The sequence below is a fragment of the Lampris incognitus genome, chromosome 2 (genome assembly GCF_029633865.1).
Source record: "Lampris incognitus isolate fLamInc1 chromosome 2, fLamInc1.hap2, whole genome shotgun sequence".
Taxonomy (NCBI): Eukaryota; Metazoa; Chordata; class Actinopteri; order Lampriformes; family Lampridae; genus Lampris; species Lampris incognitus.
Window position 1 is genome coordinate 13,969,807 of NC_079212.1, and position 23,285 is coordinate 13,993,091.

Sequence of the window (23,285 nt, forward strand, 5' to 3'; positions counted from 1 at the left end):
TATTATTGTTAATACTACAGTTTATTCAATTTCGTTATTTACTTTTGTAATGACCATCAAATGTGAAGGTGTAAGGTTGTTTATAGTTGATTGGTCTGATGCAACGTTCCTGTATCGTGTGTACTCTTTTCAATTAATAAAGAAGAAGAAAAAAACCCCACTTCCTTAAAACTTCCGTATCAATGTCACATGGTTAGCTGTGTACTGTTACTATGACAACGAAGTTGCGAGCGTCTCCCTGGTTAACACCGTTTACCAGCTTATAAAACGGAACAGTTTTACGTTATTGATCCGGGTAAGTTGTAAAAAAGTAAAGGACGTGTTTGAACTCATATGCCTTCCTGTGGAATCGCCATTTATTTTCTAGCCTTAATTCTGTCTGCGTTTTCTTATGACCAATGTTGTAGCTAAGGGTTAGCTAAACTGACCCAACCTTAACAACATGCAGTTTTTCCTCTGTTGAGCAAGTTCCCAACGCTTGGCTGTTTGTTTTATTCGCTAGAAACTTTTTTAGGAATTTACTTAAAACATATTTTTAACCGTGTTTTCACATAGGGTAACCCCTTTTCTTTTTGTTTATTTGTTTTTAATTTGCTGTTTAATGTTGGGCTCTGCCCTAACTGAGTTACTCAATTTTACTTTGATTCGCGTCATTCTGTTCTATTATTCTTCTAGCTCTTATTAGGTTTCATTCTCTTATCAAGATTTCTAGTATTTCTATCAGTATCTAATTAAGGTTTAGTTTTCGTATTATTTTCTTTTATCTGTGCACTTACACTAAGAATAGAGAGAATAACATAGGCCTTGAAAAATAAAATGGGTGTTTATGAAGGGATCTGGAAACCATTCATTGATTTTATAAAAAAAATAGAGATATAAGGGAGCTCTTACAGGAGGAAAACTTAGGACGGGTTACTTAAAGAATGTAGGGTACAAAGGTAAAGGGTAGACTCCAGAAGGAGAAGGAGGCATGTTTTGAAAATTTTTTTTGTCGATGTATATCTTTATTTTGTTAGAGGTACCATTGAATTGTATGATTGATTTTGTCATATGTTTTATATTAATTTTGGCTCTAAATACAAGGGAGATGTTAAGAGAGAGCAAGTGAGTGTTGGGGGGGGGGGCATGTTTTGTTTGTTTGTGAAAGTTAAAAATCAATAAAGACAATTGTAAAAAAAAAAAAAAACGGGAAACGGATGATCCGCTGTGGCGACCCCTAAAGGGAGCAGCTGAAAGTAGTAGTAGTAGATCTGTGCACTTACACTGAATGTAAATCACATTGCATTGCATTGCATTTTAATGTTTTTTTTTTTTAAAATGTGCTGTGTAAATACAGCTTTATTCATATTCTGTCTACACTAATTGTTTCTGGCTCTTTTCAGTGGTTTTTTTTTTTTGTTTCTAGTAATGCCAGAGATGCCTACATCTGGGTGGGGTATTTAAATTGGCATGGATGGCATGAGAAAATTTCCAGTTTTGCCCCCAATCCAAAGCACCCAGCAAGGAATCATTGGACAAAGGACAGTAGCGGATGAAGAGAGGGTGGCTGTAAAGGAGAAGCTTCTGAGGCACAGAAGGAGTAAACATCAACAAGAGCGTCTCCATAAAATAATGTATGACACAAGCACAATTTTGTTTTTGTTTTTTGTTTTTGTTTTTTTGTTCTTTGTTCCATTTTGTTACATCTTCCTTAAGATTGTTGTGTTGTGTCAAAAAAACAAGGTTCCTGTACATTAATGACTTACTCATACATACATATATTTTAGAGTTTTCTGGCAGTAGTGCTATTGCACTGAATTAACTGGTCTCAACCTTTTCAGGATTTCTAATGCAGTGGAGGCCTACAGAAAGAATAAAGACAGGGGAGCTTTTGCCCCACACCCACCAGAGCCACAATTTCCACCCTCAGTAAGATACCTGTTTATTTATTCATTTGTTGATCAATTATTGCATATATGTCCAATGTGCAAACCAAAGCCTATTGCTTCAAAGATAATTCTTTTAAACTGTAATATATGATCTTTTGAACTATTTGGTTTATAGATGTATAGTGAGGACCGCAAGCGAATGGTAAGTATGTTTTTCATAGTGTTTTCCCTACGTCTACATATTTTTCCTATGATGAGCAGACCCCATTTGTATGCCACACTTTTTTTTTCAATCTGATTTTGTTTCATCCAAAGATGAACTACATGTTCCTCAAGAAGTGTGTGGAGAGCAGTCCAGTTGTGCCCATCCAGAAGCAATGCCTGGATGCCATGCTGACCCGTGTTCCTGTGCAGCTTAGAGAGGGTGCTGGGCAAGATGAGCTGTTACAAGAGCTTTGTAAGGAGGTCAGCAATGACTTCCTCAATGGAATGATTAGGCACACAGGTTTGCCATTTCTTGTTCAGTGAAATGTGTGTGTCTGAATGAATGAATGAATATGTGCATATGTTATGATGGATATTGTACAGTTCCTTATTATACCATATGCATTCTTTCAGTGAACACTGTACTACTGAAGCCACAGATGAAAGGAACTGTTGTTGAAAATCCAAAAGTAATCCCACCAAGGTGAGTGCCTCAACTACGTAACAACTTGATGGCAAATAACATAGCAGAGAGGAAAAAAATCCTCAGTATTTCAACTGTTGGTTTAGCCTTTTTTATGTTTTTATTTGAATTTTAAATTCACTTAATGTCTTTTGTTAGAGTTCTTGATTTCTCCCGGCCCTGGCACAATAGTTTTATAAGGAGCCGTAAGGAAATAAACAACAATTTACACATTCTTCATCCAGTTATGCAAGCAGTCTTGGATATTGGCTGCATTACATTTTCTCCACTGCTCCTGGTTGACCTTTCAGGTTGCAGGTGAGACATCATGAATTCAACATAAAACAATTGGTACAAGCACAACTAATGATGTTTCATGTAATGATGTTTCATTTGCTGGTTTTCTTGATTATTTCTTGATTATTTATTTGCTTTACTTTCTGGCCCTGTTTTTACCAGGGCTTCAGGGGCTGTGGACTGTGATAGTTTAAAGAACAAAGTGGCTGTGGAGTGCAAGAGGAAAGAAGAGAAAATTATGAATACCTGGTTCCCCAAAATCATCCAGCTGCTGACCAGTAAAGAGATTTTGAAGGGAATTAGAGCTGAGAAACGAGATTCCTTCTACAACTGTGTGTCCACCTTAATCTCCAATCAGGTCAGATGGTGATAACTAGATCCAATAAACTGGGAAAAAGCCAAACTATGCTTTATGGATACACTGGAGAAAAAAAAACAGACTATGCTTTATGGATTATTTGTTTTTGTGTATTTTGGCCTTTATTTATAGAGATTCTTTAAAAGGAAATGGATGCTTTTTTGTTACCGGTCTTCTACATAGAAAAAATGAATTAAAATTTCACTACATGATAGAAATGACCAATATTTCTAAAACAGTAATACAATGAAGAAATACAGTAATAGAGATAAAAAAAACTCTAACCTATAGCTCTTACCTCAATATTCTCTATTCTTTATAGTGAATTATATGTATGTCTGTATGACTGTATGGCTGGTCATCTGCACTGTACATGTATATTTGTATGTTAAGTAATAACATGCTCAGGATCAAAGATATTTCCCCTCTTAAATTCACAGTTGAAATCTCTGCTCAAAAGAAATGTGGAAGAATTTGTCAGCCTGTTTGATCCATGCAATGTCCATCTTTTGCCACTCTTCTGTATGGACCTGACATGTGATAATGGGAGGATGGAGTTTTATCCCAGCTTTCAAGATCTTGAAAAGACCATTTTGGACATTTTGAGTGTCATTACAAATACATTGCAGGTAGAAAGACAAATGACCATACCAAGATATGATTTAATGCATAATTTGATAACATAATTACAGCTGATGTTGTTCCATATGAAACTGATCCACAGAACGTACAAACCGTCCAGTCATGGTTGGCAGAAGCGGCTGTGTCATTTGTTGATGCCAAACTGGTCGACCATGTCCTTTCCTGGGCTCAGACAACTGTCAAGGATGCTGTGCACAAGAACCTAGAGGAGCCTGATAAATATTTCCAAAAATATGGTGATGCACTGTAATTAAGTCGTTTGCTATTATTGCACTATTTACTTTGATTCAGTATGAAGCTTACCTTTTCTGCTTTGTGTTTACAGTTTACAACTATAACTGGCTTGTAAATGGAACAGCACAGGCTCAAGTGGAGAAGTTTCTAAAGGAAGAACACTCCTTTGATGAGTATACTGAGGTGACAAATAGTAGATCAAATTTATGTTGCTGTTTTTATGGGTTTATTCCTGTTCCCATGTTTTAAGTCTCCCTCACGACTTAGACCTCAATGCTAAGAAATGTGTGATGTGACTGGTCTTTTTCCTCAGGAAGTTGAGAAGTTCCGCGTGCTCTCAAAAGAGATCATCAGTCTCCCAGCAAATGGCCATTTTACCATGGTCCATTTGTACTGCGAGGAGCTGAAACAAGGGTTGGCCAACAAAGCCAAGGGCTTTGCTCAAGTAATTTTGGAGAGATTGATCACCAACCACCGTGAGCACAATCTTCAGTGAGTCACATCTTATTATGTTGTCTTGGAGCATGGTTGTACTTGAGCTCCTCCAGTGCTAATCTTTTGATATATTCTCAGTGCAACCTACCTTTTTTGCTTCCTCAAAGTATCTGTCGTGAGTTTGAGACCATCCAAGAGAGAGCACTCAAGGTCCCAGAAAACACAGAGGACATGACTGAGATGATTGCTTACATAACTTACACCAAGACAGAGGGTATTGCAGTGCTACATGAAAAGATAGTGGTAGGTAACTTAGTTACAGGTCCCACCAGCAATACACAAACTTTTGCTTATAATTCATTTGATTTTCCGAGTTAGTCCCAGCCATGAATTACTGATAACATATACTACAACAATATTTTTGGACAGGAAGCCCAGTGCAGACTGAACTATCTCATGGATGTCTATATATTTGAACCAGAAGACCTGGAATTGAATTCCACTGTCTTTCTATGGCCACGAAATATCCTTCCTGTCTTTGAACTCAATGACAAGGTAACAGTCTTGTTATTGTCTACCGCATGAAGTTCATATTTTTTCAGTGAATATGAAATGATTCTGGATAGTTCTTCTCCAGGTGATGGAGAAGGCCAAGCAGAGAGGGGAGCAGGAACTGGTGAGCAGACGGGAGAAGTTAATAATGGAGCTGGAGAAGCTGGGTCGTAGGATAGAAGAATTTACAGGATACTCTGAGCTGGAAATGATGCTGCAGGTGCAGTCACATACACTTAACGTTTTCAGACATTTTGGAATTTACCACCAGAATGTGAAAGGCTACTTTCACTTAGCTTCAAAGGGTCCCTGATAAAGAATTCCAACTGCAGTTAGAAAATGTAGATATAATAAAAATCCATCATGTGACCTTACTGCTCAGCCCATTCAATAAACAGACAAAGGAACAAATAAAAATAAAATGGATCTAAAAAGAGATACAGCAAACAATCATAGACAAATAACAATTAAGTTAATCACCTGTTCGCAGTTCATTGTTTTCTTCATTTTATTTCAGCAGCAGATGTCTTGAAAATCTAGAAAAATAAACACAAGGCTAATTTATTTGGGTTTTCTCTCAATCAACTTTTAGCCTGGGGGCTTCATCCCGGGCAAAACAACTTCTCCTCACTTCCATTTATAAGTTGGGATTTTAAGTTTGTTTTTTGTTTTTTTGTTTTTGTTTTTTAATTGGGTCACAATTCAACAGAGGCTGAATACAGTCTGTCTATTCTGGCTGAGAACCAATGCACCTCTAGTGAACATGACTTTGTTTTAAACTTACATAACCCTGTAGATATCACTGCTCCATTGTCACTTTTTGTTTTGGACAGTACATGGCAGATGTAAGAACAGTTCAGAAAAGGCTACAGGATGCTGAGGAGGCCATTGCATTTATCAACAAAGAGGAGGCCCTCTACAAATGGGACCATACCTGTTATCCTGAGATTGAAGTTATCAAAGAGAGCATTGAACCTTACCAGAGGCTATTTGGAATCATGCTGAGATGGCAGCGCACTGAGAAGAGGTTTGGTTTCTGTTTGTTACATTGGTTTTTTATGATTAATTTGAAATTCTGCTCTAACATGTGTAATTCTTCTTTGTGCCTAGATGGATGGATGGTTCCTTCTTAGAGCTAAATGGAGAGAGCATGGAAGTAGAGGTGGATGAGTTCTTCAGGGAGATCTACAAGATGCTTAAGTTCTTCCAGCAGAAGCAAAATAAAGCTCAACAGGAAAAGCAGAGGATGGCTGGGGGCACTAAGAAAAGGCCTGGAGAGGAGGATCCAAGCAAGCTGGAGAGTCCTACCACACTTATGTGTTCCACGGTATTGGAGCAGATCAAAGAATTTAAGGTATTACACCTCGTTATTCTTTCAGGGATACATACCATCTAGTAACTTTTCATGGTAAGTCAATTCCTTACCTGCTCAAACTTAAACACTATGCTGAATGTGCTTGTGTCAACAGGAACATATCCCTATGGTGTCCATCCTGTGCAATCCAGGTATCAGACCTCGCCACTGGGAGCAGATGTCACAGATAGTGGAGTTTGATCTCACTCCAGATTCTTGCACCACATTGCGCAAAGTTCTCAAACAAAACCTGTCTCCTTACCTGGAACATTTTGAGTCCATCAGTGCTGCTGCGAGTAAAGTGAGGGCACCAGAAAGTTTTCTTTTCGTAGTTTTAATTGTAAAACGGTAAATCCTCACGTAAATGTTATCAAGTGTTGAATTCTATATTCTGATGTTGTGTTTCCCTGCAGGAGTTCTCCTTGGAGAAGGCTATGCAAGCCATGGTGGAGATTTGGGATGGCATCTCCTTCAACCACAACCCCTACAGAGAGACAGGGGTGTCCATTTTAACAGCCGTAGATGAAATTCAGACCATGTTGGATGATCAGATCATCAAGACCCAGACAATGAGGGGCTCACCCTTCATTAAGCCCTTTGAGAATGAGATCAAGGTGGGTGCCAAGTTTAAGGAAGATAATTTACAAAACCATGATAATGTTCCAGTGTTTTCCTCTAGGATGGAGTTGTAGTAGCGGAGGTGAAGCATATGTCTTTTGTGTGCTCACAAAGTGCACCCTGCTGGGAGGTTTCTATGTATCTGCTGACACCAGAAGGGCTCTTGAGGCCTAAGTATATACAATGTGTGCACAGTATTGAGCAGGGGAAATGTCTGTCTAGCTTACATATGAGGTGTCTCAAGATTTAGGAAAATACACTTTCATTGAACATAATAAAAGTGTAAACTTTAAAACAAGACATTTATTGAACAAAAAATATATTATATCAACAACCACCCATCCAACCATCCATAATCCAAACCGCTTATCTCAACTGGGTCACGGGACCCATATACCTCCCATATAGAGTAAAATCACATAACACAAAATACTTTTACTGAAACGAAACATACCACGATAGAGCTTCCAAGTGTTTATTTCACAGATATGTGTTTCCTTGCATATTCCTATCAAATCAAATGATTGTGTTTTCTGTAACATGCGATACTCACGAGAAGTTGTGGGACTGTTTGCTCTTCAGCGAATGATAATCCTGAATCCGTGATAAGCATTGCTTGCTTCATTGTTGACATCTACCTGGTGCTTGTTGTTATAATCATGCTGACATTATTAAGTAAGTGCAAAGTTTCTCATTTATATGTTTTACTCACAGGTGTGTGAATTGACCTGGATATGAAGAATCTGTAGCGCAAAATAATGCAACATTAGTTTCTAAAGAGAAAACCGATAACAGAGCTCTCCTCTCCTCTCCTCTCCTCTCCTCTCCTCTCCTCTCCTCTCCTCTCCTCTCCTCTCCTCTCCTCTCCTCTCCTGTTGTAAAAAAAGAAAAAATTCAACAGTCAGCGGTCATATTTCAGTGCATATAGGGAAAACATTGTTCAGATGGCCATGTTGCCTGGGAGTCGTTTTTGGTGGGACACGATCTAATTCTGCTCAGGCTCAGACCCAGACAGGTTTAATCCTTTACTGTCTTTTCTAATCTCTCTGTATACCTCAGCTATGGGAGGAGCGTCTGATCCATATCCAGGAAACCACAGATGAATGGCTGAAGGTGCAGGCCCAGTGGCTCTACCTGGAACCCATATTCTCCTCTGAGGACATCATGCAGCAGATGCCTGAGGAGGGATGCCTCTTTCAAACAGTTGACAAAATCTGGAAAGAGGTTATGAGGCACTGTGTGAAGGACCCCAAGGTAATCAGAGAGGGCTAAATTTAGGTGGACCCGCACAGCTTATGATATAGTGTGGGGGGGGGGGTATTTCAATGGGAACAATCAGCAGCTTTGATTCAATTGATTTGTGGTGCTTGTAGATTCTACCAGCAACCTCACTGCCTGGCTTACTTGAACAACTCCAAGATTCCAACAGCCTTCTGGATAACATCATGAAGGGACTGAATGCCTATCTGGAAAAAAAACGACTCTTCTTTCCTCGGTAACTAAAACAGTTTTGCTGATTGTACATAGTTTGTTCATTTTCTTTCAGTTTCTCTCACTACCTCTATTCCTGTTAGGTTCTTCTTCTTGTCCAATGATGAAATGTTAGAGATTCTGTCAGAGACCAAGGACCCACTCCGTGTACAGCCCCATCTAAAGAAGTGCTTTGAAGGTATCTCCAAACTGGATTTCCTTCCCAATATGGATATCCAGGTAGGCTGGCCTTTGTCATTTTTGTTGTTGCAACATACTGTGATTTGTTAACCTGATTAAGTCATCTTTCCTTCTTGTCCAGGCAATGTACAGTAGCGAAGGGGAGCGTGTTCAGCTCATCCAGCTTATCTCCACCTCAGAGGCCAGAGGAGCTGTGGAAAAGTGGCTGCTGCAGGTGGAGGATGTAATGCTTCGTAGTGTCAGAGATGCAGTGGCCCGCTCTAGAGTGGTGAGATTCCAGCTTTCAATATTTGAAATTATGCATAGCACAGTGACTGATTCAGTTTAAGGCCACCATGATATGCATGTAAATTCATCAATTTAGATCATTATTACATGTAGATAAATTTGTCATGCTCTCTTCAGGGTGACTGAGAATGTGAGTCAGTGACAGCATAGCATTTGGAATGTTATGATATATTGTGCCGGCAGGCCTATGCTGAGACCCCTCGTAGCCAGTGGGTGAAGGAGTGGCCGGGGCAGGTGGTGCTCTGTACATCTCAACTTTTCTGGACTTTGGAAGTGCATGAAGCCATCAGAGGAGGTGCAAATGTAGGTTTTTATATTTTTGTTAACTTAGCTAAGTTTTACTTTTGCAAAAAAAAAAAAAAACCTTTTGAATTGGACAATTTTAGTTTTGCTGTCTGTCCATATGGTGAAAACTGGAAAATAGCAATTGTGTTGGGTCTGCAGGGTTTAAAGAATTACTATCAGCAACTGCAGAATCAGCTAAATGATATTGTGGAGCTGGTGAGAGGCAAGCTGCCAAAACAAACCCGGGTCACACTTGGAGCACTGGTCACCATTGACGTCCATGCCAGAGATGTGGTCATGGAGTTAATTGAGAAGGGTACTTTACATTGACATGTGCAGCAGAGAATCATTTAGCTTCATAGAAAGTAGCCATTATCTATCACCATAAATCAAAATGAGCCATTTTGTCCATTTTAATTCGCTATAATGGTATTTTCCAGGTGTATCACATGAAACAGATTTCCAGTGGCTAGCCCAGCTCCGTTACTACTGGAACAATGAAAATGTCCGTGTTCGCATCATTAATTGTGATGTCAAGTACGCTTATGAGTACCTTGGGAATTCACCCAGACTGGTCATCACCCCACTAACTGACAGATGCTACCGAACCTTGGTAAATTATCTGACAAATACCCATATAGGATCATTTCTCATTGGACTTATTTTATACTGTCAGATATTATGACATTTATTTCTACTGCCCAACCCTCCATCATTGTCTTAGATTGGTGCATTCTACCTGAGTTTGGGGGGAGCACCTGAGGGTCCAGCTGGAACAGGCAAGACAGAGACCACCAAAGATCTGGCCAAAGCTCTGGCTGTGCAATGTGTGGTCTTTAACTGTTCTGATGGACTGGATTACCTTGCCATGGGGAAGGTAACATTGACTGGAAATTTAAAGCATTACATGCCCTAATGCAAGAATTTCCAAATTACCCTACTCTAAAATGCTCAGAGTGTTAAATTTTAAACTGTCTCTACTACATTTTGACCCAAAGTATCTTCAGGTACACATGTACTTTGATTCCCTGTCTTAAAGTTTTTCAAAGGTCTGGCGTCATCTGGTGCATGGGCATGTTTTGACGAGTTTAACCGTATCGAGCTGGAGGTGCTGTCGGTCGTGGCTCAACAGGTGCTCTGTATCCAGAGGGCCATTGAGCAGAAGTTGGAGTACTTTGACTTTGAAGGGACCATGCTCAAACTCAATCCCAACTGCTTTGTGTCCATCACAATGAACCCTGGCTATGCTGGACGATCAGAACTCCCAGACAATCTTAAGGTTTTCCTTTAGTCGACAATTTATCAGTCACTAGGTTGACCACAAAAATGCGGAACATTGAATATGCTCTATATCCATGAATTTGATTTTGTCTATTACTTTTTCCTGGACAGGTATTGTTCAGAACAGTAGCCATGATGGTCCCCAACTATGCTCTGATAGCAGAGATCTCTCTGTATTCCTATGGCTTCCTAAATGCCAAACCCCTGTCAGTGAAGATTGTGATGACCTACAGGCTCTGTTCAGAACAGCTTTCCTCCCAGTTCCATTATGATTATGGCATGAGGGCTGTCAAAGCTGTACTTGTGGCTGCAGGAAATCTCAAGCTCAAGTTCCCTGATGAGAATGAAGATATTCTGGTAAGTCCAAAAATGATGATAGTTTACACTAATCATAAGTTTCAAAATGCATCTTTTATTGCAAACCTCATTGGTGAGTTGTGTATTTGTTTATAAATTTGACACTTCATCCAGCTTTTAAGGTCTATCAAGGATGTAAATGAACCCAAGTTCCTCTCCCATGACATTCCACTGTTCAGTGGAATCACCAGCGATCTTTTCCCAGGCATCTCCCTTCCTGAGGCTGACTATCAGGTTGACCTTTTTACACTCATGGATTGTTCTGTTTTCCTGGCTGCAGTAATATAATACCTTTGAATGTATTTGTAGTATGTCTCCTCAGCAACATGATGTTGTGTTTTTGGCAGTTATTTTTGGAGGCTACTGTGGAGTGCTGTAAGAATCATAATGTACAGCCGACACAGGTTTTCCTAGAAAAGTTGACCCAGACATATGAGATGATGATAGTCAGACATGGGTATGCAAACCTTTGCTTTGGCATATTTTAATATCAACTAAATTAACTACTATATTTCAATCTAATTTATATTTCAGATTATCATGACACATTCTGATGAATATTTCTGAAATATAGTACAATTGCATGTCATAAGTTTCCACATATGGATATTCTTTGTGAATCAGGTTCATGCTGGTGGGAGAGCCCTTTGCTGGGAAGACCAAAGTGCTACATGTCTTGGCTGACACTTTGACTCTAATGAATGAGAAAGGATACAATGAGGAGGAGAAGGTCATCTACAGGACAGTAAATCCCAAGTCCATCACGATGGGACAGCTCTTTGGACAGTTTGATCCAGTCTCCCATGAGGTGGGCCTGTTTCTTGCCTTTCTGAGATGATCTTACACTTCTGCCTTCTCACTTTCCCCTTTCCTCTTTTTTTAGTGGGCAGATGGGATTGTGGCCAACACATTTCGCGAGTTTGCATCAGCTGACACACCAGATCGCAAATGGGTGGTGTTTGATGGCCCTATAGACACACTGTGGATTGAGAGCATGAACACTGTGCTGGATGACAACAAAAAGGTGAAAAAAGCTTAGGTGATAAACAAATGATACTTAGAGAATTGGATATGTAAAATGGTCAATGTAGTTTTTCCACAAGCCTATGAATACATTTCTCTTCTTGTTTTCTTGCTGAACAGCTGTGCCTGATGAGTGGCGAGATCATCCAGATGTCCAATCAGATGAGTCTGATTTTTGAAGCAATGGACTTGTCACAAGCCTCTGTAAGTCAGCTGTTTGCAGGAAAGTAACTGTCTCATCTGAAACGTTGGTTATGGTTTTTCCTTTTCTACCTTCTCCTCTTAACCTAATCAGGCCTCTTGTTGAAAAAGGAGTCGGATATGCTGTAGACAACTTATAAACTGTTTTGTTATTGTCTGTCTGTATTCAGTATTGCTTCCAAGCATGTTAAATACTATCTGACAGTCTTCAAGTGTAAATGACCTCAACATAGTACCACTGAATATAAGAATGGTTTACTATGTTCAGTTGCTGTCTCGCCCTCTAGCCTGCCACAGTGAGTCGATGTGGTATGATCTACATGGAGCCCTCTCAGCTGGGCTGGGAACCCTTGGTGACCTCCTGGATGAATACTCTTCCAGAAGCCCTGCAGAGCCCAGAAAATAGCTCCCTGTTGCTGGAGCTCTTCTACTGGCTCCTTCCACCTGCCCTCAGGGTGCTGCGTAAACACTGCAGGGCAAGTGACCCCAATCCCTAGAAAAATGCTGATACACAAGTATCTTCGGGGAGGGATCACTGGAGGGTTTACTGTTGGCTTAAACTTTGTTCATATGTGACATCTAGACATTTTCTCATTTTGAGTTATGGTTTTCTCCTGTGCAGGAAGTTGTTTCCACAACTAACAGCAATACGGTTGTGTCCCTGTGTCGATTGTTTGACATGCTGCTCACTGAGTATGTGAAGGAGGACCCTGGAAACAAAAATATACGCAGTTGGATCATGGTGAATGACAAAGCCTGGAATAATTTTCTGTCTTGCTTTAATTTACAGAAGGGTTATCAGTGCATAGTAGCATTATCTTTCATACTAGAAAGTTCAGTTCAGAGTGTCCCTTCCAGTAAATCTGTATAATGAATAAACACTGCAATATTTTTTTTTAATTGACAAGCCAGTTTTGTTTTGGAATTATGATAAATTTAAGTGTTTTGAATGTTTTCATTTTTATTTTACGGAACAATGTGACTCCCCTATTCTCTCTTCATCATTTGTGTTTGCAGGCAGCATTTGCATTCTCCCTGGTGTGGTCTGTGGGAGGCTGCTGTGATTCTGACAGTAGAGAGAGGTTTGACAAGTTCATCAGGGAGATTGTTTCAGGGAGGGCTGACAATCTTCCCATTCCTGCCTCCGTGGGGAAATGGGAGTGTCCCATGGATGAAAAAGGCCTGGTGTATGACTATTTATATGAGGTATTGTTTGAAGATGATCCTCACAAAAGCTCCTGTATTGTTTAAAACTGGAAAATACCTCTGTAATCTCTTCTCCAGTTCAAAGGTAAAGGCCGCTGGCTCCACTGGAATGAAGCCATCAAGAATGTCAGCCTGGGGGACAAAAAAACCAAAGTCCAAGACATTATTGTCCCCACCATAGACACAGTCCGATACACCTACCTGATGGACCTGTGCATCAACAGTGGCGTGTTAGTGTTATATCTATGTCCTGAGTGATGTGCATGTGATGAATGGATCACTAAACGCTACCTCACACTGCAAGTCATCTGTTACTTTAAATCAGCAAAAATACTAATAGTCCTGCATAATTTTTTTTCATTTCTGACTTAAACCATGGTAACCTTTAACCTTTAACCTTGGGAAGGACAGTGTAATTAGTTTTTAGCTTTGTTTCATAGTTCTATAGCAAAGCAAAATTCCAAATGTAATTCCAAATGTAACTAAATATTATTGCCATTTTAGTAGTGATTCATTATCACACATCCCATTCTTTTCTATTTTAAACAATCTATTGTCTATTCTGTTTCTGATCCCAAATATGGACCTATAATACAGAAACATTTTCACCATGTGCTTATCAGTCATAATATATAGTTTCTATGTAACACCTGTAAGATACCATAAGAGATTTTTCAAAAATCTTTTCCCCATGTTTCTGCCCAGGCCTATATTGTTTGTGGGTCCTACTGGCACTGGAAAATCAGTGTATGTTAAGGAGAAGCTGATGAACAACCTGGACAAAGACCGCTACTTGCCCTTCTTCATCAATTTCTCAGCCCGCACTAGTGCCAACCAGACACAGGTCAGCATTTTGGAAATAATGAATAAGGGACTTGCTAGAATGATGAGTACGGTTTTGGAATATGATATCATAATGTTCAATTAAATTCAGCACAGAAATGGAAAGAAAATACCTTTAATTCTGCCTCACTTTTCTGTAATTATTATATTTTATTTTCTAGAATATTGTCTTGTCCAGACTGGATAAGAGAAGAAAGGGAGTGTTTGGGCCTCCCATGGGGAAGAAGTGTGTGATCTTTGCAGATGACATGAACATGCCTGCACTGGAGCAATTTGGAGCCCAGCCTCCTATTGAGCTCCTACGACAATATGTTGACCATGGAAACTGGTATGAACCATCCATAATGGTCTGTCAAATTAGATAAAACTAATGAGTGCACTCTGGTCGTGCAACATAAAAATATGCTAGCATCCTAAATAGGAGGTTTTTGGTTCAAACCCCAGTTTTACCTCTGCCTTGGCCAGCCATCATATAGAAAACAACTTGTAATGTTCCTGGGTTAGGAGCTGGTAGGGATAATGTATTATGCCAGTGGGAAGCTTGTACAAATGCAGGTGGAATAAGTATGGGCCCCATACGTGTTATGTTCCCATGGTGAAACCTGCAGCTGGCAGATAAAAGGAAGTGGTAGGAATTCCATGTGTATCAGAAGGCGCACATGGTAGGCTACACCCTCCTTAACCATTGTAGGGCTTGAGCAATGGTGTGACCTCAAGAGAACAGGGAACTGGACATGTCAAAAGGGTGAGAGAGAAAAAATAAACATGAGAAAAATGCAAAACTACAAGAGGACTTAATTCTCCTTGCTACTTAATTCTTCTTGCTACTTAATTCTTCTTGTTACTTAACTTGATTCTTCTTGCAAGAGGACTTAAGTCTTCTTGCTACTCATTCACTCAATTGCATTATAGAAGCTGAATCATTATCACTTTATACAGATAGACTGCTTTTGTGTATCTGACAGGTATGACCTGAGGGATACCTCTAAGATCTCGCTCATAGACCTGCAGCTCATTTCAGCTATGGGGCCCCCTGGTGGTGGGAGGAATGCTGTGACACCTCGCTTCCTGCGCCACTTCAATATTTGCAGTATCAATGCTTTTAGCGATGACACCATGGTGCGCATCTTCTCCAATGTGGTGGCATTCTACCTCAAAAACTATGATTTCCCTCCCGAATACTTGACTGTGGGCAATCAAATAGTGTCTGCTACTATGGAAGTGAGTGCACCAACAATGCACATTGACACTTTATTAATTCTTCAGTTGAGTAGGATAAATACTTTCTCACATACATCAATCATACCCTTTCATTTCCAGTGTTTTAACTCTCTACTCAGACCCCTTTTTTTCTTATTCCACAAAGGTGTACAAGAAAGCCACGGAGAACTTGCTACCAACCCCAGCCAAGTCCCACTACACTTTCAACCTGCGAGACTTCTCCCGTGTCATACAAGGCTGCCTGCTCCTGAGAAAGGAGTCACTCGAGAACAAACGTACCATGATCCGCCTGTTTGTGCATGAAGTGTTCCGTGTCTATTATGACCGCCTTGTGGATGACAAAGACCAAGCATGGCTCTACCAGCTTGTGAATGACATCCTCAAAGACCACTTTAGGGAATCCTTTGACAAGGTTTTTGACCACCTGAAAAAAGGCAAAAAAGTGAGTTAGAATTTGGAAGATTTTGTTACCGCAGTGTTCGTTTCTCTGTGATTATGTTCCTTAAACAAACACATTTTATGCAATGCTTCAGTAAAATGCTCAAGGGTTTATCAGAATCAACTTTATTGGCCAAGTGTGCCTGTGCACTCAAGGAATTTGACTCCGGTTCACAGCAGCTTCTAGCACTTGCATACATCACTCACACACACACACAAAAAAGAAAATAACAGAAGAAATAATTGGAACAACAAACGGGACATTGGAGGCAAGCATTTATGCACAACAGGTATGTCACTACTATACAGGGTTTTGTTGTGGTGGAATAATCAACAACCTATGCCCATATATTATATCATATTGTTTACATACTATACTGCCCATATGCCAATACCACAACTCCGCAACCCACCATGCCCTTATACAATGCTATATACTCCCACTATATTACACTATCTTATACACCAAAGTATGCATTATATAGTCACCTACCATCCACCTCACAACTACATACTATATACCCATGTTACAACCACAACAATAACAGCAATAATTTGTAACCAGTATACAGTCGTATGTGTACAATGTGTACAATTGTACATTTGTATTGCTCAAACATTTGTATTGGACATCTCGTTCAAAGAGGTAGTGTACATTGTAGATATGTAGTAGGAGTGACATCTTGACCAGAGGGGGCTATTTACAAAGTGTCATATTTACATAATAAGTGTCTATTCTTGCACCATGCTGTGAAATGTTCATGAGAGAGATGGCCTGTGGGGGAAAAAACTGGCATGATGATGATATTGGCATGATCATAACTTTTCTACTCTCAGCTGGTAGAAGAAGACATGCGAAGCCTTCTGTTTGGAGACTACATGAACCCTGACCTAGATGATGATGAGCGCTTGTATGCTGAGGTGCCTTCTTTGGAGAGCTTTGGTGAGGTGGTGGAGTTATGTCTAGATGAATACAACCAAACACACAAGAATCGCATGAACCTTGTCATCTTCCGGTAAGTGTTTTCAGCATTATGGAGCCAACTCGACTATGTGTTAATGTAAATACACACGACACCGATTCTGAAGTCTGAATTAATTTTCTCACTATCATAGCTATGTTCTGGAACACCTTTCTCGTATCAGCCGTGTGCTAAAGCAGCCAGGGGGTAACGCCCTGCTGGTGGGAGTGGGGGGAAGTGGACGCCAGTCAATCACCCGCCTTGCTGCATTCATGGCTCGTATGACTATGTTCCAGCCAGAGATCTCTAAGAGCTATGACATGAATGATTGGAGGGACGACCTCAAGGTTAGCTTTATAGACCTGGAAATATTTATGTGAATTTGACATTTTACATCTATTTTTGTCACTTAGTTTCACTTTCCTCTATTTGTTTTTTGTTTTTGTTTTTTTGGTGGCTTTTTCAAACTCACCTTGGTTATATTTTGGAACAATATTTTTTCTCTCCCTTGTGCAAAAGCTGCTGCTGAAGAATGCTGGAGTAAAAGGTCAGAAGACAGTCTTCTTGCTTACAGATGCTCAAATAAAAGAGGAGGCTTTTCTGGAAGATGTGGACAATCTCCTGAATACAGGAGAGGTACCTAACCTCTTTGCTGTAGATGAAAAGCAAGAGATTATGGAGGTAAGATGCTGCATATTCACTTAATGACTAGAGCAGGGACTTTTTGTAGGACCAACACACATACATCTTTGAGCTCATTTCTTTTTTTTCCCTCTCTCATTAGGCTGTTCGTCCCATTGCCCAGGCTGGTAATAAGAGTTTGGAGTTAAGCCCGCTGGCTCTTTTTGCCTTCTTTGTGACACACTGTAGAGAGAACTTGCACATTGTGGTGGCTTTCAGTCCCATTGGAGATGCCTTTCGAAATCGCCTGCGCCAGTTCCCATCACTTATCAATTGCTGCACCATTGACTGGTTCCAGGTACACAGGCAAAAAGAAAGGCCTGATCTCATGGACGCTTTGCTTTCGCTGCTGTAAAACATACTGTGTAGGAAGGGAATTGAAAGCATCTTTATAAATTTTTTAGATGGCCTCATATAAGCTTTCTTGAAGTGATTTAGGGTCAAAGAAAATCTGCAAAACGTCAGCAATCTGCTATCTTTCCTCATCACCTAATTAATTCTCATCTATTTGCTGTGGCAGCCTTGGCCAGAGGAGGCTCTTGAGCGGGTGGCCAACTCTTTCCTGGAGACACTAGAGATGAGTGAGCAGGAGAGGCAGGAAGTCATCCCCATCTGCAAGACATTCCACACATCCGCAATACAGCTCTCACAGAAGTAGGAGGTTCTGTTCTTTTTTGAATCACATCTTAAAAGGTAATCTAAATGGGTACCCCTGCAATAAAGCTGTTGTCTTGCTTAACAGATTCCTATTTGATCTGGGTCGCCATAACTATGTGACGCCCACCTCCTACCTGGAGCTGATTGCTGCATTCCGTCTGCTCCTCACCCAGAAAAGAGACACTGTCATGAGGGCTAAGAAGAGGTACACCAATGGTCTTGATAAACTAGCCTTTGCTGAGTCTCAGGTATGCAGCATTCTTCATCTGAGTTATATTGTCAAAAATCACTCAACTTGCTATTGTTTTTCATTAGTGTCATTTCCAAAATGTCTCTCTGTAGGTGGGTGAGATGAAGAAGGAACTGGTGGACCTGCAGCCCAAGTTGGAACAGGCAAAGATAGACAACACCAAAATGATGAAGGTAAATAAGTTCACCTCTTGATGTTATCTTGTTAGATAATACCTCTTATTAACTTTTAACTGACGGTTGGGTGCACTATTTAGAAGATGTTGACTACTCCTTTATTTTTGATTCCACATATGTTCTATGTGATTAATCTACCAAGCTAAATACTTGTGTGCAAGCTTACATGGTTAATTATAAAACCGATTCGGATGTAGAGCATGTTTAGTTGGCTGTACACTGTCTTCCAGGTGATTGAGGTGGAGTCTGTGGAGGTGGAAGCCAAAAGTAAGGTTGTGAGAGTGGATGAGGAGGCAGCAACTATAAAAGCCAGTGAGGCTCAGGCTCTGAAGGATGAGTGTGAAAGTGACTTAGCTAAGGCCATACCTGCCCTGGAGGCTGCTCTTTCAGCTTTGGATACTCTCAAGGTGGGCAATCCCTTAATATTATTTCACCTCATGGTATTCAACTAAGCCATTCAAACCATTTGAGTTAAAACAATCAGAGTTAGTCAAGCTGTCTCTCATTTCAGCCAGCTGATGTGACAATTGTGAAGTCAATGAAGAATCCTCCATCAGGGGTGAAGCTAGTGATGGCAGCTGTGTGTGTGATGAAGGCGATTAAGCCAGATAAAATTGCTGATCCAGCTGGTACTGGACAGAAGGTTGGAGCTTGTCCAGGAAGGAAAATATATTTCCACAAGTTCTTTGCAACACCTTAAAACTTTGTTCAGTTTGTAATGACTTCCCAGCCCCTTGCTGTACAGAAAATACTCAGCCTTTATGCCCTAGAGTAACCATGTTTTCTTTATTGTCTAGATTTTTGACTATTGGGGTCCAAGCAAGAAGCTACTGGGTGATATGAACTTCTTACGGGACTTGAGAGAATACGACAAGGACAATATTCCAGTGAGCTGTCATGAAACTGCATTCCTAAGATAAAATACAATATTGTGTTTTGGTTTCACTAACTCTTCTCTTTCCATTGCAGGTCCCTGTGATGCAAAAAATCCGTAGTGAGTACATGACCAATCCCGACTTTGACCCCAGCAAAGTTGCCAAGGCCTCTTCTGCAGCTGAGGGCCTCTGCAAGTGGATCCAAGCCATGGAGGTCTATGACAGGGTTGCCAAGGTACAGTGTGATTGTCTTTACATAGCCTCACATTTGCTTGCTTCCACTCTTATTCTCAACTCTGTATTTGCTAGGTCTTTTCACTCATCATATTCTGTCTGTCTGTGATCTCTTTGTCACACCCTCTCATGGTTTTCCTGGAACCAGGTGGTGGCTCCTAAGAAGGCCAGCCTTGCAGAGGCACAGCAGTCTTTAGCGACTACAATGGCCCTACTGGACCAGAAGAGAGCTGAGCTAAGAGATGTAGAAGACCGTTTGGCTGCGCTTCAGAAGACTTTTGAGGAAAAGACAGAGGAGAAGGCCCAGCTAGAGTTCCAGGTAGACCTTTGTGCCCGAAAGCTGGAAAGGGCTGAGAAACTCATTGGAGGCCTTGGAGGAGAGAAAATCAGGTAAAAGCAGTGATAATGGTGTTGATGATAATGATGATAACATGTTCTGTGTTTTATTTGTCATTGATAAAATGAAAATATCTGTTTTCCTGTGTGTGACTTATTTTTCTGTCTATAGATGGTCTAAGGCAGCAGATGACCTCCAAAACACCTATGACAACCTGACAGGAGATGTTCTAATCTCTGCTGGTGTCATTGCCTATTTGGGAGCCTTCACTGCTGGCTTCAGACAAGACTGCACCAAGTTATGGACCAAACTCTGCCAAGTAAATAGCCCTATTTCTCTTCTTTATCTAGGCTTAAGAGACTCGTGTTGCTCTATCTCCCTAGTCAAACATATTTCTACTTATTTTCTTTTCCCATTTTGCTCATATTTCCAGTCTAAGAACATTCCATCATCAGATGACTTCTCTCTCAGTAAGACCCTAGGAGACCCCATTAAGATCAGGGCATGGAATATTGCAGGACTTCCCACTGACTCTTTCTCCATAGACAATGGTGTCATTGTCAGTAATTCACGTAGATGGTGAGTTTCTCACAAAAATGAAACCCTGCTGAAATATAAGACATACATCAAAAACAGCAGTTGAATATGGATGAAACTGACAGTACACAATCACAGTCAAGGTGTTCCCTTCATTTTCTCATTATCAACTTGTCTGCCCTTCTAGGCCTCTGATGATCGACCCTCAAGGCCAGGCCAATAAGTGGGTGAAGAACTTGGAGAAAGACAGCAACCTGAGTGTGATCAAACTGACAGATGCAGACTACATGAGAACTTTGGAGAATTGTATCCAATTTGGAACTCCCCTCCTGCTAGAGAATGTAGGAGAAGAGCTGGATCCTTCACTGGAACCACTTCTGCTTAAACAAACGTTCAAACAAGGTGCGGCTGACAGACATCAAGGCTGGCAGAAGATGGCCTGTATTTATTCAAATCTACTACTACTACTACTACTTTTGGCAGCTGCTATTAGGGGTCGCCACAGCAGATCATCCATTTCCATCTCTTCCTGTCCTCTGCACCTTCTTCTGTCATGCCAGCCACCTGTATCTGTATTTATTCAAATGTAAAAGATAAATTGAGCTCAGGTGATCAAAGATTCTCCAATGACATATATTTGATTCACTTAGGTGGTATGGACTGCATCAGACTGGGGGAGAGTGTGATTGAATACTCTGTAGATTTCCGTTTCTACATCACCACTAAGCTGCGAAACCCCCACTACCTACCAGAACTAGCCACCAAAGTGTCCCTGCTAAATTTTATGATCACCCCAGAGGGCTTGGAGGACCAGCTGCTTGGGATTGCAGTTGCCAAAGAGAGGTGAGAGTAATGGATTGCCATGAAACTTTGGCACTTTTCTGTAAATCTGTAGTTCTTCTGTAATTTTCCACTCTGTTTAAAGATGCATTATTGCTTGAGTCAATGTTCTCGTAGATGCTTGATATTTCTCAATATGTAGATTGTCTTTGAATTTTAAATACTCTTTTTTTAGATAATCTTAGAAAATCTCAGTCTTCTTACTTTAAGATGATGCTTTATGTCCCTCGTGTCTCTTACGTGAACGTCAAAACAAGTTAATTTCCTTGTATGTGCAAACAGGTCAATAAAACTGTTCTTGCTCTTGAGTCTTCCTTTCAATTTGTTTTCATATCATTTCTGCTTCATCTTTGCTCCAGGCCAGAACTGGAAGAAGAGAGGAATGCTCTAATCCTGCAGTCAGCAGCCAATAAGAAGCAGCTGAAAGAGATTGAGGACAAGATCCTGGAGACACTGCAGTCTTCTGAGGGAAACATCCTGGAGGATGAGAGTGCCATCCAGATTCTCGACTCTGCTAAGATCATGTCTGATGAGATCTCCAAGAAACAGCAGGTCTGCAAAACATGGGACTGACTGTTTAGTGAGAGCTCTTTAGAGTAAATTTGACATGGATTGTGAATATGATGAGTCTGTGTGTTTGGCAGTCTAACTTTCCATTGTCATCAAACCCCTCAGGTGGCAGAGAAGACAGAGGTCAAGATTGCAGAGTCTAGAGAGGGCTACAGAGCCATCGCCAAACACTCTTCTATTCTGTTCTTCAGTATTGCTGATCTCACTAACATAGACCCCATGTACCAGTACTCTCTTAGCTGGTTTGTGAATCTCTACATCAACTCTATACAGGACAGGTGAGTAGCATCTATACAACATATCCCACCATTCCCCTAAAACATTGTCAAAATGTGTCACAAAATAGTTAGGTGACCACAAGCATCACATCCGCGTCGCACTCTCAAGACAACAATGTTCATGCAACAGTAGGCAGGCTTCCACTGCAGTATTACACAAAATAGAAACGATTTTTTTTTAAGTCGACAAAACACAATTGCAAATGGTCTGTTTCCTTTGATTGATGTTATGTGATTAAAGCTGGGTTTTCTTCTCTCGCAATAGATAAGACCTGATAACTGTTGGCACGTGATTTCGATTGCATGTACTGCAATAGCCGTGGTAGTGTTTAATCAAAGTTGATGAGGGCATGTATTGCATGCAATGATGGAAAGGCAAACCCCTTATTACCTGGCAGCGGCCACGTATCAGGGGTTTATGGGAGGTCATCATCCACAATGAATTTAAGGAAGTTCTGTGGATCCAAAACTTAAGAATGACCTGCTTAACATTTTATGAGTTATGCAACACAATAGGACCCCTCGTGGCGCCTGCCGTATCATGCTCGAGGGAGCCAGTTCCAACCAAGAAGCGCATAGCCATCGCTCTTTATAAGGTGCCATGCCATGTCCAACAGCCAATTATTCTGAAACCACAATAGTTGGAAAAATGTCCCACTGGACCAAAAGCCCATTTGTCCGAAAACCTGTTATTCCGAAAACAAAAGCCCACTGCTCCGAGGGCCCGTTATCCTGAAAATACACACTCTCCATTGCGAAACAGTGATCTGAGCTGGCCAGAGATAAATACAAGAAAGTTGATATTTCTGGTGAAGTAGAGATTACATTCTCGCAAGTGCTTTTAACGTTACACCTCCTATTCACATGAATTAGTAGTAAGTAGGCCATTGTAGGCCTCATCTCCAACAATGATGAAACCCAGTACCGCACTGAAGTAGACCAAGCTGTCACTTGGTGCGCAAACAGCGACCTTCTGCTTGATATAGCCAAAACCCAAGAACTTATTATTGACTTCCGATGCATGCCGAACCTCAAAACACCCATACAAA

The 23,285-nt window shown here is 40.7% G+C and overlaps 1 protein-coding gene across 1 annotated transcript in view; it reads left to right on the top strand.

The window, feature by feature from the left end:
* The first annotated feature begins 1,449 nt into the window (after nucleotides 1-1,449).
* The window catches only part of dnah12 (dynein, axonemal, heavy chain 12), a 30,317-nt gene continuing 8,481 nt past the window's right edge, over nucleotides 1,450-23,285 (top strand). Inside the window, exons 1-59 of the mRNA XM_056275310.1 lie at nucleotides 1,450-1,613; nucleotides 1,821-1,908; nucleotides 2,044-2,070; nucleotides 2,184-2,373; nucleotides 2,487-2,556; nucleotides 2,695-2,853; nucleotides 2,995-3,190; nucleotides 3,631-3,819; nucleotides 3,915-4,068; nucleotides 4,158-4,249; nucleotides 4,380-4,558; nucleotides 4,669-4,804; nucleotides 4,931-5,056; nucleotides 5,139-5,273; nucleotides 5,887-6,080; nucleotides 6,164-6,407; nucleotides 6,523-6,708; nucleotides 6,821-7,021; nucleotides 8,085-8,279; nucleotides 8,399-8,520; nucleotides 8,600-8,735; nucleotides 8,818-8,964; nucleotides 9,168-9,287; nucleotides 9,429-9,585; nucleotides 9,710-9,882; nucleotides 9,994-10,146; nucleotides 10,309-10,548; nucleotides 10,662-10,907; nucleotides 11,022-11,141; nucleotides 11,255-11,364; nucleotides 11,532-11,715; nucleotides 11,791-11,931; nucleotides 12,051-12,134; nucleotides 12,419-12,607; nucleotides 12,754-12,873; nucleotides 13,149-13,337; nucleotides 13,416-13,567; nucleotides 14,043-14,181; nucleotides 14,342-14,508; nucleotides 15,146-15,401; nucleotides 15,547-15,843; nucleotides 16,677-16,855; nucleotides 16,956-17,148; nucleotides 17,321-17,482; nucleotides 17,586-17,780; nucleotides 18,003-18,136; nucleotides 18,225-18,387; nucleotides 18,482-18,562; nucleotides 18,796-18,972; nucleotides 19,077-19,208; nucleotides 19,363-19,452; nucleotides 19,535-19,675; nucleotides 19,823-20,064; nucleotides 20,183-20,330; nucleotides 20,445-20,590; nucleotides 20,736-20,950; nucleotides 21,199-21,391; nucleotides 21,748-21,940; nucleotides 22,064-22,236. Coding sequence (XP_056131285.1) covers nucleotides 1,450-1,613; nucleotides 1,821-1,908; nucleotides 2,044-2,070; nucleotides 2,184-2,373; nucleotides 2,487-2,556; nucleotides 2,695-2,853; nucleotides 2,995-3,190; nucleotides 3,631-3,819; nucleotides 3,915-4,068; nucleotides 4,158-4,249; nucleotides 4,380-4,558; nucleotides 4,669-4,804; nucleotides 4,931-5,056; nucleotides 5,139-5,273; nucleotides 5,887-6,080; nucleotides 6,164-6,407; nucleotides 6,523-6,708; nucleotides 6,821-7,021; nucleotides 8,085-8,279; nucleotides 8,399-8,520; nucleotides 8,600-8,735; nucleotides 8,818-8,964; nucleotides 9,168-9,287; nucleotides 9,429-9,585; nucleotides 9,710-9,882; nucleotides 9,994-10,146; nucleotides 10,309-10,548; nucleotides 10,662-10,907; nucleotides 11,022-11,141; nucleotides 11,255-11,364; nucleotides 11,532-11,715; nucleotides 11,791-11,931; nucleotides 12,051-12,134; nucleotides 12,419-12,607; nucleotides 12,754-12,873; nucleotides 13,149-13,337; nucleotides 13,416-13,567; nucleotides 14,043-14,181; nucleotides 14,342-14,508; nucleotides 15,146-15,401; nucleotides 15,547-15,843; nucleotides 16,677-16,855; nucleotides 16,956-17,148; nucleotides 17,321-17,482; nucleotides 17,586-17,780; nucleotides 18,003-18,136; nucleotides 18,225-18,387; nucleotides 18,482-18,562; nucleotides 18,796-18,972; nucleotides 19,077-19,208; nucleotides 19,363-19,452; nucleotides 19,535-19,675; nucleotides 19,823-20,064; nucleotides 20,183-20,330; nucleotides 20,445-20,590; nucleotides 20,736-20,950; nucleotides 21,199-21,391; nucleotides 21,748-21,940; nucleotides 22,064-22,236 — 9,524 coding nt within the window. The remainder of the gene's footprint in view (nucleotides 1,614-1,820; nucleotides 1,909-2,043; nucleotides 2,071-2,183; nucleotides 2,374-2,486; nucleotides 2,557-2,694; nucleotides 2,854-2,994; nucleotides 3,191-3,630; nucleotides 3,820-3,914; nucleotides 4,069-4,157; nucleotides 4,250-4,379; nucleotides 4,559-4,668; nucleotides 4,805-4,930; nucleotides 5,057-5,138; nucleotides 5,274-5,886; nucleotides 6,081-6,163; nucleotides 6,408-6,522; nucleotides 6,709-6,820; nucleotides 7,022-8,084; nucleotides 8,280-8,398; nucleotides 8,521-8,599; nucleotides 8,736-8,817; nucleotides 8,965-9,167; nucleotides 9,288-9,428; nucleotides 9,586-9,709; nucleotides 9,883-9,993; nucleotides 10,147-10,308; nucleotides 10,549-10,661; nucleotides 10,908-11,021; nucleotides 11,142-11,254; nucleotides 11,365-11,531; nucleotides 11,716-11,790; nucleotides 11,932-12,050; nucleotides 12,135-12,418; nucleotides 12,608-12,753; nucleotides 12,874-13,148; nucleotides 13,338-13,415; nucleotides 13,568-14,042; nucleotides 14,182-14,341; nucleotides 14,509-15,145; nucleotides 15,402-15,546; nucleotides 15,844-16,676; nucleotides 16,856-16,955; nucleotides 17,149-17,320; nucleotides 17,483-17,585; nucleotides 17,781-18,002; nucleotides 18,137-18,224; nucleotides 18,388-18,481; nucleotides 18,563-18,795; nucleotides 18,973-19,076; nucleotides 19,209-19,362; nucleotides 19,453-19,534; nucleotides 19,676-19,822; nucleotides 20,065-20,182; nucleotides 20,331-20,444; nucleotides 20,591-20,735; nucleotides 20,951-21,198; nucleotides 21,392-21,747; nucleotides 21,941-22,063; nucleotides 22,237-23,285) is intronic.